The sequence below is a fragment of the Pieris rapae genome, chromosome 18 (assembly GCF_905147795.1).
Source record: "Pieris rapae chromosome 18, ilPieRapa1.1, whole genome shotgun sequence".
NCBI classification, from domain to species: Eukaryota; Metazoa; Arthropoda; class Insecta; order Lepidoptera; family Pieridae; genus Pieris; species Pieris rapae.
In genome coordinates this window covers 2,289,705-2,304,814 of record NC_059526.1, presented here as the reverse complement: position 1 = coordinate 2,304,814, position 15,110 = coordinate 2,289,705, and the positions used below count along the sequence as shown (strand labels likewise).

The 15,110-nt window shown below is 33.6% G+C and overlaps 1 protein-coding gene across 8 annotated transcripts in view; it reads right to left on the bottom strand.

Moving 5' to 3' along the window:
- Nucleotides 1–15,110, bottom strand: part of LOC111004279 (IQ motif and SEC7 domain-containing protein 2) — a 132,202-nt gene that overhangs the window by 24,639 nt on the left and 92,453 nt on the right. For 2 of the 8 annotated variants that reach the window (XM_022275251.2, XM_045632039.1), the window contains exon 2: nucleotides 1,939–2,324. The exons of 4 other annotated variants lie outside the window; for them this stretch is intronic. In XM_022275251.2, the coding sequence (XP_022130943.1) occupies nucleotides 1,939–2,033 (95 nt within the window). In that variant the 5' untranslated portion in view covers nucleotides 2,034–2,324. The remainder of the gene's footprint in view (nucleotides 1–1,938; nucleotides 2,325–15,110) is intronic. 2 more of the 8 variants (XM_045632037.1, XM_045632038.1) reach the window with 1 other exon arrangement.

Here is a 15,110-nt window from a genome sequence, read left to right as displayed (position 1 = left end):
CACCGCCCATGGACGGTAGGTAATAATAATAATTAAAAACAAATTTTAAAAGTTTGGTCCCTGTGGCATCTATTTTGGTTTTTGGTAATATATTAAAGTAGATGTAAAGCGAATGTAAATATGTCTAGATCACGTACAACTAGTAATATTTATCTTAACAACAGTAGACAAAGTAAATATTATTCAGCTACATACACTCAGTCATTGCACATAACAAGCGAATTAAATTTTAAACACCAACTACTACGCCCCATAGCACGGACAAAACTCAATTACACACCAACTTTCACCACAATTATTACTTTCCTAGCAATCACCTTATTGTAAAACAGTCGCACGAGTCTGGAGTGCACTGAAATAAACATAACATAACCATAGCCGTTCAAATGCCTAATTAGATTTCGCTACGACCTTGCAGCTGTTTCAAACAATTTTCAGCCCTACTAATATACAAATACATCGCATTACTGTGGAACACGATAAAATTTACAGTAACTTTTGCGGCAGAGATAATTTAAGTGATAAAGGCTGCCAATTAATTCTTAACCCTATCATTTTATTGGAGCGGCGCCAGTACACGGCCTTGCAGAACACCCTAAGTGTAACGTTACATATGTTTCAGTTTTCGAAATGATTTCTGTATGTAGTTTCATTTCGCTTTTAGGTCAAATAACATATTCCGAAGCAGGTCAACAGAATTTAATCAGGAGCACGAGTATCTCATCCACAGATAGCATTAACTCTTAATTCTAGCTGAACATTTTAATGAGATGAATTAATTACACCTTACAACTAAAGTATGTTTATATGAATAGGAGACGAAATGTATTACTCAAATGAAACGAAACGGGTCCTTACATTGTCACCAGAGGGTGGTTTTCTATTCAATGCGGACTTGATTAATATTGCTGAATGCACCGTCGCAGGAGTGACCCAGTTTCAGAAAAAAATAGTTATTAAAACTGCCCACGTTTGTGAGGGCGAGATTGCCTGGTTCAACGAAATGGCCCGCGGTTGAGTTTTTAACGATTTCAATCTGTGTTTTCAATTATACGGCAACCGCTTACAAATTATAAAAATGCTTTTAACTTTTACTAAAAACAATTTTTTAAAGCAATTAATATTTTTGCTGTTTATTTAAATTAAGTAAATATTAATTGGTATAACCTACTTCATGATCCAAGTTTTTAGTAATTAAATTTGAAACATCCAGACTAGTTGGGAAGTTATTGTATGCGATTAAATATTCAACGAGGGACCTAAATCAAATCAAACCCACATACTGAACTAGGTCACACTCGAAGTGAAAGCTGTAATATACTAATAGTAACTTAAATTAAATCCTATAATGTTTATGTTTATATTTTTAGTTTATATTATATTTTTTTAATACATTGTCTCGTCACAGACATTCTAAAACATTGATCGATACTATCAAACGCAACTTAAGACTAAGAAGTAATTTAAGTCGAACCAAATTTACTAATACATAATTCAATAATACAATTAACATAAGAAAGTGTCTTAACACTACTTTTAGTCTCTATTAAGGGAAAGGCACTTCAGAGTGTCTTATGTAAAACATTTTCACTCATCACTGTTTAGCATTTAAGACTCCTAGTGAGTTTAAATGGTTTTATCCTTTACAATCTTTTCACTAATCCCGTGGTGTCAGTCAAACATTCACGTTAATTTATTTGAATTAAAAAACTATTAATGTTTGAAATACATAAAATATAAGTTTTTTTTATTGAACTACAAAATAATTATTATCCTATCAATTTCGATTGTCCATTTATTTATAATTCCTATAGAAGAAATTTATATTATATATTGCGTCAAAGACCTGTAGAAGTAGTCAAATAAAAAACGAAGAATTACTTTCTTTTAAGCTTCTGGCAAATTTCTTCCGACTTTCCCCTATCAAGGTACACTCACCCGTAATCCTCAGATAAACCCGGCTTCTGACAAAACCAGGACCTTGTTAGCTTTGCAGCTTCCAAGAGCACTCCTCCCAAGTCTCCGATCCTCATGCCAGTACAGCAACACCCATCACCTTCACCCTCCACAAGAACGAGTTTCGACTCTGACTTCGCCACTTTGAATTCTATTCAACCGTCAATTCACTTTTTCATTGGCTATGCGTTATTGACATTTTTATTATATGCATTAATAAGATTTATTGCGTTGCTTTATGAACTGTCACTTTCACTATAATGTCAGTTTTCACCAAGTATAATATAATTTTACACTTTTTAATAATTATTCCTGTAAGATTGAAAATTGTATAACTCCCGCATATTGTTCGAGGTGACTTGAGACAACTAAGTTTGTAGAAACCAAGAATTCCAAACATTAATATGAAACGAGAAACGCGCTATTAAGCGCAAATAACTTAGCGATATGAACGAAATATTGGATTGTCTAAACCTTGAAGACATTCTCATTTATTTCTCGTATAAAGTCGTAAATAACTCAACTATTACGCAAGACAATAAAACATATCGAATACAAAAAGGATCATAATCTGATTGAATTTGGTGTAACTTTCGAAGTGTCGATAGATTCTTAAATGTTCAGTTGTCTATTGAGACAATTTTACAATACAGTTTGATATTCAGGTTACGTATCATCGTTAAGTACGATCATTATATGACAATGCAAGCATGTAAAGCAATAACTATATACATGATTCAGCAATACTAAAAATGAGATATAATTATACTAGGCTTGGTTATTTGCTTTCCTACAGTTTAACCAATGTCAAAGGATGTTATAAATATATTATAAACCTAAGTCACAAAGAAAGATGACATCATCGAGCATTTACGGAAAATCCTATTCAGAGTTTAGAATTTTTTATAATATATTGTTCATATTTACTTTAAATAAACGTTAACTCGATTTAAAACTTTATTTTGTATCACAACTGTGCGTTTTTTAAGAAAGTTATGGCCACACAACCTGCATTCCACTGAAGTATTTACGAACCAATTCGACTATGGATCCTTCCAGAAAAGAGCGTACCAATTCTTGACCGGCAACACACTTGTGAGCCTTCTGGCAATGTGTGTGTCCATGGGCGGCAGTATCACCTAACATCAGGTGAGCCTTCTGCCCGTTTTCCACCCATAACATAAAAAAATAACATATAAAACTATATACATAAATAGTATTTTATATACTTGTATGTTTGTATGGCAATAAATTATTATTAGTTAAGATTATAATAATTCTTAGATCAATAATATATTTTGTTTCCTTTGGAGTAGATAGACTCTTGGGCCGTGGGGTTCAACACGGGGTGAACAGCTGGTGCTAATTAAACATTTTAGTTGGCGCCTGGTACATACTAGATAGATACTTTCGGTGACCCCAGAGCAGTTGTTTTCCTTTCTCAACGAATAAGTTTACACAATACAGCGATGAAAAGCCAGCGTTAAAGGTACACTGCCACAGGGACCAACCTTTTTAATTTTTTTTTAATAATTCTTAATTATTTTTATTATAATATTTCCAAATCTACTACTGACTCATTCCTTTAGGACATGTAAAAAAATTATTAAAATCCAATAGGACCCGTACCTATTACCTTGTTTATAGCGTAGATTAGTTTGGATTCTTCTGTGCGAAACATTGATTGTTGACACGAATCACTTCATAGATTCTGGTTCAAGACATATCATGTCTCAAACAGCTTGAGTGTCATCACTTGCCAATAGTCATATACAATTTCAATGTCACTCACACGACACCAATACATGATAGCCGTATTAAGTGTCCGTCTCAGTGTTGCTTTAGGCATTTAGGTACGGTAAATGCATTTAGCCTTTTGCTAATAAACCGCTAGAAAGCTATCGAAGCGTCATTTAGACAAATTAAAACCTTTGAATATGTTATTACCTAAAATTGGACTAGGTATGAGCAAGTACTGTATGTACGGAGTAAGTAAGTACTTGCCTGAAAGAGATCGATAAGGCCTGTAGTTGCCCTCCTTCTCATTTAATTAAGACAACTGTAGTACGTGTCTGCAACGAAGTTTTGATAAATAAAATAATACATAATACTTGTAACATACAATATACACACTTCGAAACAGTCAATGTATCTTATTGTATTTATTTGCATATGGGGTCTATTATTAAGGTAGTAATTAGTTAATTATATGATTATAGTACATTTGTCCTTACATAATTTAACGGCTTACCGTGTTTTAGCAATAGAAAATGCATCTCAACACTTGGTTGCTAGAACATCACTGGAACTATGAGTACTTATTGGAATATCTGAGTTTTATCATTGAGGCAGTATACGAAATTCCATCCGTATCACCACGTCTGTGGAACCTGCCTATTGAAGTATTTCCGAACCGATTCCACGTGGTGAACAACTCTTTCAAGAAAAGAGCGAACCATTTCTTTAACAGGCCGGCAACACACTCGCGAAACTTTTAGCATTCAGAGTGTACATAGGCGGTATCACGTTACATCAGATGAGCCTCCTACCGACTTGCCATCGATTCTTTAAAAAAATCTTGACAAAGGTCAATGTCCACATCAAAAATCGAGAATTATCAATACCCCAATTGGTTAATAATTGATTACACAGATTGCATAAACAATGAAACCGAAAGTAGTTCACTCGCGAACCGCTTGAGTAAAACCAGGAAATGAGGCAAGGCCGCCGATTGACAACAGATTTTTGATATTTAACTGACATTTATTAAGTAAATGGCTTCATTTCTTTTCTTATTCTCTCTTGTTTAAAAATGTCAGCGAGTTATTTATATCGAGTTTTTTTTTGTTATACAACTAAAGAATTACAGTTTTTAATTTATGGTTTATCATTGGTCATAGCAATTATATTTTACAGTTTTGGTCCTAACTCTTGCTTATCTTAATTAATCGATATAATTTATACTTTGACTGTGAATCGGCTAACTTCTATTTAAGTCCAATAATTAAGACTCTTTCGAGGAAAAGTAATAGAATTGCATAAGATAAATGAAGCATATATATAATTATATATGCAATTAGCGAATTGTTTGTTACATAAATGAGAAAGGTTAAGGTAACATATAGATCTCTGGACGGCCTTCGTCATTAATCACTGCAATAGTTTTAAGTTATATACTTCTGCGTTTGATGTCTCAAACCAATTTAAAAAGAGAATATATTTTAAATAAATTGGCCCTTTGAACCTGTGGTCTTAAAACACACAAAGATATTTATAATGTACATGTACTGTCTAGAACTAAATGCCCGTATCATGGTTGAGCAATACCTGTTTAAACCACTTTACTACTTACAAGGCCGTGGTAGAGAGGATCTCGTCGCTCTCGCATTCTACTGGGCTCAATGGCCTGTTATAGGACATAGGAGATAGGAGATGAGCAGGGATCTTCTTCTTTTTACTTCTCATCTTCTAGGATTCGTGAAATTTGTTAATATTTAATGTTTTACAATATTGTCATCAGTTGTAGTCAATTCATAACAGTATTTAGTAGTTTGGCTCAAAATCACAAGAAACAAGGGCAGACCAAAAGAGCTATGGGCCGACGATAGAAAAGCTAGCAGAAATTGTATCATGAAGGCAAAAAATAAAATAGGGTAGAACAAGGCATCAAGGACGATGGCCGCATTATCTTAATAAAATTATATATATATTTATTTCTCTATATTATATATAAATAAGTTGTAGATAAATAAAGGCGTATCATTATATAGTATTTCATATAAAAAACCGCTTCAGTACCTAACCTACGTCTACAATACAATCAAGTATCCATTGCCAGCGAGCGGAGATGTCGCCGCCTCACACTGGAACACTCAATTAAAACTCAACTTAATTACATTTGTTATAAAATACGTTTTTCATCCGCAAATTCAGATGTGTAACGATTCGTAACATGAAACAATAAAATTTGAATTTTACGACATGATTAAAAGTGTGCAATTTAGAAGTGCATACACGAAATGAAACAACAGAATATATGCACAGATTTTGTTGATTCATTATCGTAATGTTATACAGAATCGACGCTTCCTCGACTCAGGGGTAACGGTTATATCACAAGGGAGTAGGCACACTTAAAATATGTAGCTTGATGACATTATCATCAAACAAACAATTGGTGTTCGAAGTCAGGAAAGCCTTGGAAAATCGATAATGCATAAAAAAGTAATCTAATTACTTTTATTTGTAGCCATGCATAAATTATTTTTATTATGTGCCGTGTAAGTAGTTAGACATCTGTCACCATGGTAACAAGCATCCGATATTTGTCCCACTTTTTATAAAATAAACAAGTTCTTTATATTCAAACATCTGAAATGCTAATTAGTATTAGCATACACACACATATACACACTTGATTAGACACTTGATTAAAAAAGTATATAGGTATTGAGAATCTTAAAAACATTTTACTTACATTATGTAAAATGCGAAATATTATTTTTCATATCGTCACGCACATAGTTAGTAATTTTCTATTATATCACGCAGAAATGTTTACTTAAACGTGTTCTAACATATTATGTATAATCTAATAAAACGCGTGTGATAAAAAATATATCTGCGATAGAACTATGATACGTAATATTTACCTATGTACAAATTTACTTCTTAGGAAAGTTCTGTGTTTAATTATGCGCTCCATATATCGAAAAGTTAACAATTATGACTTAAGATTTCGGAATAAAGCCTAGCCCAGTCGTTTCATAAAGACTTGTCAACATAAACTATATGCCGACAACGCATCATTTCGTATAGTGGTCACACAACGAGTCGAGGCAACAAGAAACCGACACCCTAAGTTAGCATAGAAAAAAAATCCTATCTTACCGTTCACCTGTCATGTTTGTATATAATAATTCTCTATCTTTAACATGTTTTACTAAAGTGATGTAAACAATAAATTACCACTCGTTGTTATATAGAAACCGAGATCGATGTAACACACGGTCTTATATAATTTGGTTGAATACTTGTTTGCTATTGAAAAATACCTCCATTGTTTCATTCACAATAGCATTGGAGTATTGAGTATAAAGATTATGAAATAAAATATTCGTTGTATGGCTTTTGATATTGGTATAAGGTTAGATTATTAATAAAAATGTCCAGATTCTCAATTTCGAGTCACATATAACAATTAAATAATTACAAACCAATGGCCAATATATGCCATTCTACTCCAGTCCTTCAAAACTCATGCTATTTCCATCCCTAGGATACCTTTTATCTACATTGTCTATTTTTCACTTTCATCTTATAATGTTTCATTGCCATTATAGTCTTTTATATGTTTTTTTTTACAGTCAGTGCCAGTACTAACTTGCAGTAGAATTTATGTAACTTTTATACAAATATATCCTCACTTAAAAATGTTATAATATATTATATACCATTTGTCTCGACAAGTAGAATGGCAGACATTATTTTGAATGAGCGGGTTTTATTAAAATTAAAAAAAAAAAGAAAAAGCTGGTATAAAATTAATTAAAACAGTGTACAAGGGAGTAAAAATAACCAATAAAATATATCACTTATGCTGCCAAAACTATAGACAATAGACCGAACTGATGATCACCTGTTTTATAGATGGCATCAATACCGTGATATCCTTATATCTAACAGATAAAAATATTTTGGATAGCTAGCTAGTATATGAACAATTGCTCCCGGATACTTTATTACATGTCAAAGAAACAAACAAAAAATTTTTTTTATAGAACAGGGGGCAAACGGGCAGGAGGCTCACCTGATGTTAAGGGATACCGCCGCCCATGGACACTCTCAATGCCAGAGGGCTCGCGAGTGCGTTGCCGGCAAAAAATATCTTTATTCATATAGGTAAACAAATACACTTATGAACGTCAAAATTTTTTATCTCATTGACATTAATTGTGAATTTACATTTACTGGCAGTTCTCAAATCAAGGGCGTAGAACGGAAGAGAAGAACTGGCAATAAATTCATGTATCAATGAACCAATTGAAAATCATCACGCCTTTTAGGGACTGCAAGAAAGTGGCAATCAGAGCGGATCGTTTACGCATTTCACGCACGAGACACGCACTCCGGCGCATGGAGAAAACGCGTAAAACATGGCACAATATTTATCTGGAATGTATTGAATCTTTCTATCTATCGAGACACTGAATGATAAAACAATCTATCTTATCTGTCAAATTAGCAATGGAATAAAATTCAAGTTTATTTTAATAATTGCTTAACTAAAAGAGGCCAAAAAACCAGTAATGTTATCTCAACGCAAACCAAAAAAATATATTTAAAAAATCTAAAGTTTAAAGATCCAAGCAATTACACCTACCTAGATTCGTAAACAATTTTAAAATGTAGTATTAAATACTATTTCATGTTTGGCTATTTCATACTGCCCCATTATTCTATAAGCAAGATTTCCGAATTACTCTATTTAATTTATAAAATTAACAAAATCAATCAAAATGAATGAGTATTCCTACCAGCATGACACTTATTGTACCATATCTGAACGACAGAGCTAATAATAACAATCGTGTATTATGGTTAGTGAGATTCGTGATGAAGATATAAAACTTAACAATCGAACGTGTTAATGTGGCGGAAGACACAGAAATTTTAACTACGATTCAGTAAATTAATAAATTTAAAAGTGAATTCACTAAATATACTTAAGCGTGGCAGAAGGATTGTGAACCTGATAATGTGTTTGTATGAATAGTGGGCATTTATTTTTAGTCTATGTGCCTAATCATAACTAGGACGTAAAATAAGCCTCTGTGAGTAATACAATTAATTGACTTTTTTGGATGTAAGTCATTCACCTCACGTACCTATTCGTACACCGTACCACCGAATATACGTACAACTCAAATTGGATGAATGGATTTAATGACACTGACATGTAAAACAAAGCTATATTAAAATCTATCCATATCAGAATATGAAACTAGAAGAATGTGTTCAGTTCACCTGCAAGTGCCCTTGAAATCGCAATAACCACAGGCAATCAAGTTTATCGGAATCTAGTACATTACAAGTAAAATTGTTATTTATAACCGTTTGCAATGCTCATCATTCCCTGCGCACACGCAACTTTTTGCACCAATAGATACCACCTGTTAGTTACAAGGTTATGTGATAGATCAGGAATTTTAATTGCGATGAGAACTTCATTGTGAACTGGTGCGAAAAACAAGGGTGTTGTAAGTTCGCTTTTGCAGTACCGGCAATATTTTTAAGGTTTTCTCCATCTGCCTTACCACTTTTATTAATATCTATTAGTTGGTTTACTCAAACCAAAGATAGCATTCAATGTCGCTATTAAAGAGTACAAGCGAAGTTTCTTTTAAGAGATATGTATGTACACACATTTAAAAAGACACGTACACACATATATTTATTAGATAAAGACTATTTTGCCACCTAAATAAAAAAAACGTGACTAATCTGGACATTTAATTTGTTTGGCGTACGTTTATATGTATTCTGTATGTTGACTCATATGTATATGAATTTGCACTAATACTTTTTAATATTTCAATAAAAAAATTATATGTTACAGTTTAAGGATAATTAGAATGTTAATTGTGTGGTGTGAATCGCGACAATGTTGATATAGAATTTCAAATATTGATGAATGATGGGAAAATGTAAAGATAACATCGCATACATTGTTTTAAATATATCTCTAAAAATATCTATTAAACATGAATGAGATTCTCTTTACTAATTTGTTTTATTACTTACGATAACGTTTTATATTTAACATTTGCTTATGTTGCGAACCAGATAACCTGGATAAGCTGGTCGTCTGCAAGGAAGGCAAATGGCTGCAGGGCGAATCACCGAAACGCTGGTGTGACACCATAACAGCCGCGCTAAGAGAAGCTACAATGTTAAGAATTATAACAAGTCAAATTTCTTCATTAATTTAAACTTTCACTGCGAGCGGAACGGACCCATTACGGACTCCGCTATACTTGTAACGATTATTTTCATAAATCTTCCGCTTTTGGTGGACAATACTTATTTGTAATGTATTGAATCTTTATTATCTATCGAGGCACTTTCAGAGATAAAACAATCTATTTTATCTGTTAATTAGCGAAGTAATTAAATTAAGCACTTGTATGAAAATCAATCACTTCTATCACACATGATGATTGGTATTATAGGGATGCGTTGCAAGACTAGGTACATTTTACTTTATATAACTTACATTTTAAATGCTTTTTTGCAATCGTGGCCGCTTTTATATTCGTTTATTAAAAAGCTAAGAATACGACGATTACAATTTCCAACAAGAAATTAAACGTAAAACTGACAAAATAAACACAATAACTTTTCACCTTCATTCCAACACCTAATTAGGCATAATGACCCTTTCACATTGTCTTTTAAATCATTTTACGTTGGGTCGTAATATCGTGAGAAGTCGCTATTGAAATTGTGTAAGTCTTTTGGCAATATCTTGTGATATAACTACGGGTCAGTTTAACGCAATTACAGCTGCTAATTGGTAACTGTAATTTGATTTGAATAACTTAGTTGTAAAACATTAAAATAATTTGTTTTTATATAGGAATAAAAAATGCAACATAGGTAGGTTTTTAAGTACCTAGTAGCACCAATGTTGTATTTTTTTTTCATTTCATTTGTCAATATAATAGGCGATCAGCCTCTTGTGCCACACGCCGTCGACTTCTGGTCTGAGGCAAGCTGGTTTAATCACGATGGTTTTGGTACATTTCAAACATGAAAAATGTGGGTCGTACGCGGAAACGACCAATGCTGCTCTTATTTAGGATATTAATATATTATGATTATCGGTAATATATTACATAACGTTATCGTATTTTAATTGGTTAATAGCGAACCTGTGTTTGTGTGTGTGTGTGACATAGCCCTATCTATTTATCCATCAATAGATGATCATGAAGTGAAATGTACTCAAACAAGCTGGCTGTGATGGTTGTTCACATAGGCCTACTGACCCTAATGCGTATGCGCACAAATGCGGGCGCGAACGAGGTAAAGGCTAATGCGCGTGCTATTAGTATGAGAATCACATTTAAGGAATAGCGGTTGGATTATTCTTTCGCGGCTACCGTGAGAAATGTACCGAATTTGTTTCACGGTAAAAACTCAAAAACTATCCAGATTTTGTTTAAAACGATTTTATTATTGAACTATTCCAAAGCGTTAAACCCTGGTGGAAATTTTTTACTTTCACTATAGGTAGGTATTAGGATATTTTATATGCGTAGTGTTTTGCAGCTCTTTTTTAAAACAGTTGGAGGTATCTCCCAGGGTAGTCGATTCCACAAATCGCTATTTTATATACATCGCTTTGATATAACTAAATATGCATAAGAGCAGTGTTGTCCTAGTGGCTTGAGCGTGCGACTCTCATACCTGAGGTCGTAGGTTCGATCCCCGGCTGTGCACCAATGGACTTTCTTTCTATGTGCGTATTTAACATTTGCTCGAACGGTGAAGGAAGGAAGTGGAGGCTGATCACCTTCTTGCCTATTAGATTTAATGATCATGTAACAGATTCAGAAATCTGAAGCTAAGACCTAAAGAGGTTGTAGCGCCACTGATTTTTTTTAAATATGCATAATAAAAATTTACATGAAGGATAGAAAACAAAATTATCAATCGCAGATGTTTGGGAAAATAACGGTTACGTGAAATCTAGACTAGTTCAAGATAACGTATTGCATGTCTCTGACATATCTAGAGCAGATTTATTGAAGCAGCACGAACAACACTTGTCGACTTATGTGTACTGCATTTTGTGTATCATATATCAGCAATACATAAAAAATCTTGCAACTGCGGGGTGGCTTTCAGACTTCCTTACTAGCTAAAGGCAAAAGGCAAGCAAGGCAAGTGATCATCTCACTAGCAGCAGGTACCTTGTGATACAGCTGTGAGAAATTACCTTAGCCATTAAAGCCTGTCAAATTAATACGACCCGAAAGTGTTCTGAAGCGTTAACGCGGTTCTGAAAGGGTGACCTATGCCGGCTATATTAATAATGCTGTTGGAAAAAGCAATCTACTCCTAAATCTATATTTTTAAGGTTTTTGCTTGGTTCTAACCTTCAATGAATTTCAATGGGCAGTTTTATACGTATAATTAAAAAAAATAGCTATATATACAATATAATTTAGATTGAGGCCTCCCTAGTAAGTCAGAGAACTGTGACAGGGAAGTTTCGCTCTTTATTAAATTAACAAAGTTTCTACAATGGTAACTAACACAATTGGTTTTAAAACGAGGGTACTGTAAAAATATTAAATATGTGAATATATGATGATATCGGTACACACAACTGTGTCAATTTTTCACATCTATATATATAAAAGAAAGTCGTGTTAGTTACACCACTTATAACTCAAGAACGGAAGAACAGATTTGGGTGAAAATTGGAATGGAGGTAGCTTAGAGCCAGGAGACGGACATAGGATACTTTTTATCCCGTTCGGCAGCGTTCCCGTGGGACTTGACATGAAACGTCAGTCACTATAAAACGTGGTATAACAAAAAAGAATAATAAAACGCAAATGATAGCTATGTAATTGACGTATAATGACAGCTATGTAATGACGTATATATGATAATTTGATATTTGTAAGAAATCAATATTCAAAATATTTCTATTAAATAAATAATTAAATGTAATGATAGTGCCATTGCCCATTCGTATAAACAGTGAAGAGAACTATAAAACTCGACATGGTCGTATGTATTCAGTTCATCCAAAGAATGATTAATGTTTCTATTTGTTGTTGTTGTCGAAAGACGCATTTAATCGAGTATTGGAGCGGGAACGTGAATATGATCACCAGGAATTAGACTTAGTAGTTCAAACGAATGTAACCCTGTTGAATTACCAGCAAGTTTATGATACTTTAATGAAGGCAAACGATGATGAAAATGGCAAGACATTCCTCATGTCATTAGTTTTAGCAACTGTTCGGGCGAGATCCAACATAGCGGTTGCAGTTGCTTCTTCTGAAATAGCAGTCACATTGTTAGAAGGATGCCGTACGGCTCATTCAGAATTAAAATTACCGTTAAATCTTCAAACTATTGAAGAACCAACGTGTAATATTGCAAAACACTCAGCAATGGCAAAAGTTTTAGCGGCATCGAAAATCATCATCTGGGACGAATGCACAATGGCGCATAAACGTGCATTAGAAGCACTTAACCGAACATTAAAAGATTTACGCAATGACTCAAGATGTTTTGGAGGAGCAATGATTTTACTGTCTGGCGATTTCCGCCAAATACTGCCAGTAATTCCAAGATCTACGGCTGTCGACGAAATAAACACTTGCCTCAAATCGTCAAACCTATGGCGCTATGTGAAGAAACTGCAGCTGACAACAAACATGAGAGTTACATTGCTTAATGATACATCTGCTGAAGATTTCTCGGAGCAATTGCTGACTATCGGTAATGGTCAAGTACCTGTCGATGAATGGAATCAAAAGACGAACTTATTAACAATGTGTTTCCAAACATTATTTCTAACTACAAAAATAATGAATGGTTGAGTGAGCGAGCAATTTTAGCGGCTAAGAATAAAGATGTAGATGACCTGAACTACATAATTCAAAATAAGATCATTGGAACAATGCTTCATTCAAATCTATTGACTGCGTCACAAATGAAGATGAAGCCACCAACTATCCCATTGAATTTTTAAACTCTTTGGACGTGCCTGGCTTACCACCGCACAATTTACGCCTAAAGGTTGGCTCCGTAGTAATCATGCTTCGAAACATAAACCAACCGTTGCACAGTTTTGCAACGGTATGCGTTTGGTGGTTAGAAAATTGAAGAACAATGTAATTTACGCTACGATAATGATAGGAAATCTCAAAGGTGAGGAAGTTCTTATTCCGAGGATCCCGATGATCCCAACCGATATGCCGTTTGAATTTAAAAGACTTCAATTTCCGATACGTCTTGCATTTGCCATGACCATCAACAAATCACAAGGCCAATCCTTAAAAGTTTGTGATTTAAATCTAGAACATTCATGTTTTTCCCATGGTCAATTATACGTGGCATGTTCACGGGTCGGAAGACCATCAGCGTTGTTTGTTATTGCGCCTGATAATAAAACAAAAAATGTCGTGTATCACAAGGTACTTAAGTGAAGAACAACCTATGTACTAAAATACAGAAATAATAATGAATGATTAATGTAGGTATTTAATTTTTATGTATTTTTTCCAATAAAAAAAACAAACTGCTTATTTATTGCCATTAAGGCGGAACAAAGTTCGCCGGGGCAGCTTGTAATATGTATAATTGTAGATATATAAAAAATATTTAATATAAAAGCGGAATGATGAAAGACGTCATAGACAACTCTAAGACGTTTGGACCATTCCAAGTTTTTTAAAATACATTTGTAGTACAACTCTGAGGAGCAATTAAAATGATCGATATGTAGCTACTAAAAAGCTTACTGAGAAACATAATTTAAAGGCGAAACGAAATTCGTGGGGTTATTTTTTATGATTATATTTATGTTATTATAAAATAACTTTTTACTCATATCAATTGTATAAATTTTAGTAAAAAAATATAAAAAGTATAAGGACTTTGCACATGACGCGCTGAGGTCAATGTCGTGTCACCTCTTTGACCTTGGGGTGTTAGCACAGGTTCCGTGATACAATGACATCAAACCATCTTCCGATTCTATTATCTTACGATATCTTATGATATGATATCTTAATGATATTTATTCATAACAATACCCCTTAACTTCTTTACATAGTTTTGGGGTGAATTCATTTACAAATAACATAGTATAAAATTGAATATAAGCTCATACATTGACTGATAATTCTTAAACCCGGATCAATACGACCAAAGCACTCTCTTGACAGTCCACACGAACTGTCACAAATAACTATTACATGAAACTTTTAACCATCTACAAGCTAGATGATTCTACAGAACTGCTTGACTCCTAAATGCAGAGCAGAATATGTTAAACAATTGCATATATGAGAAACACTTAATTTTCTTTTAATTTTCCCTTTTAACCCGCCATGCCCAGTCGG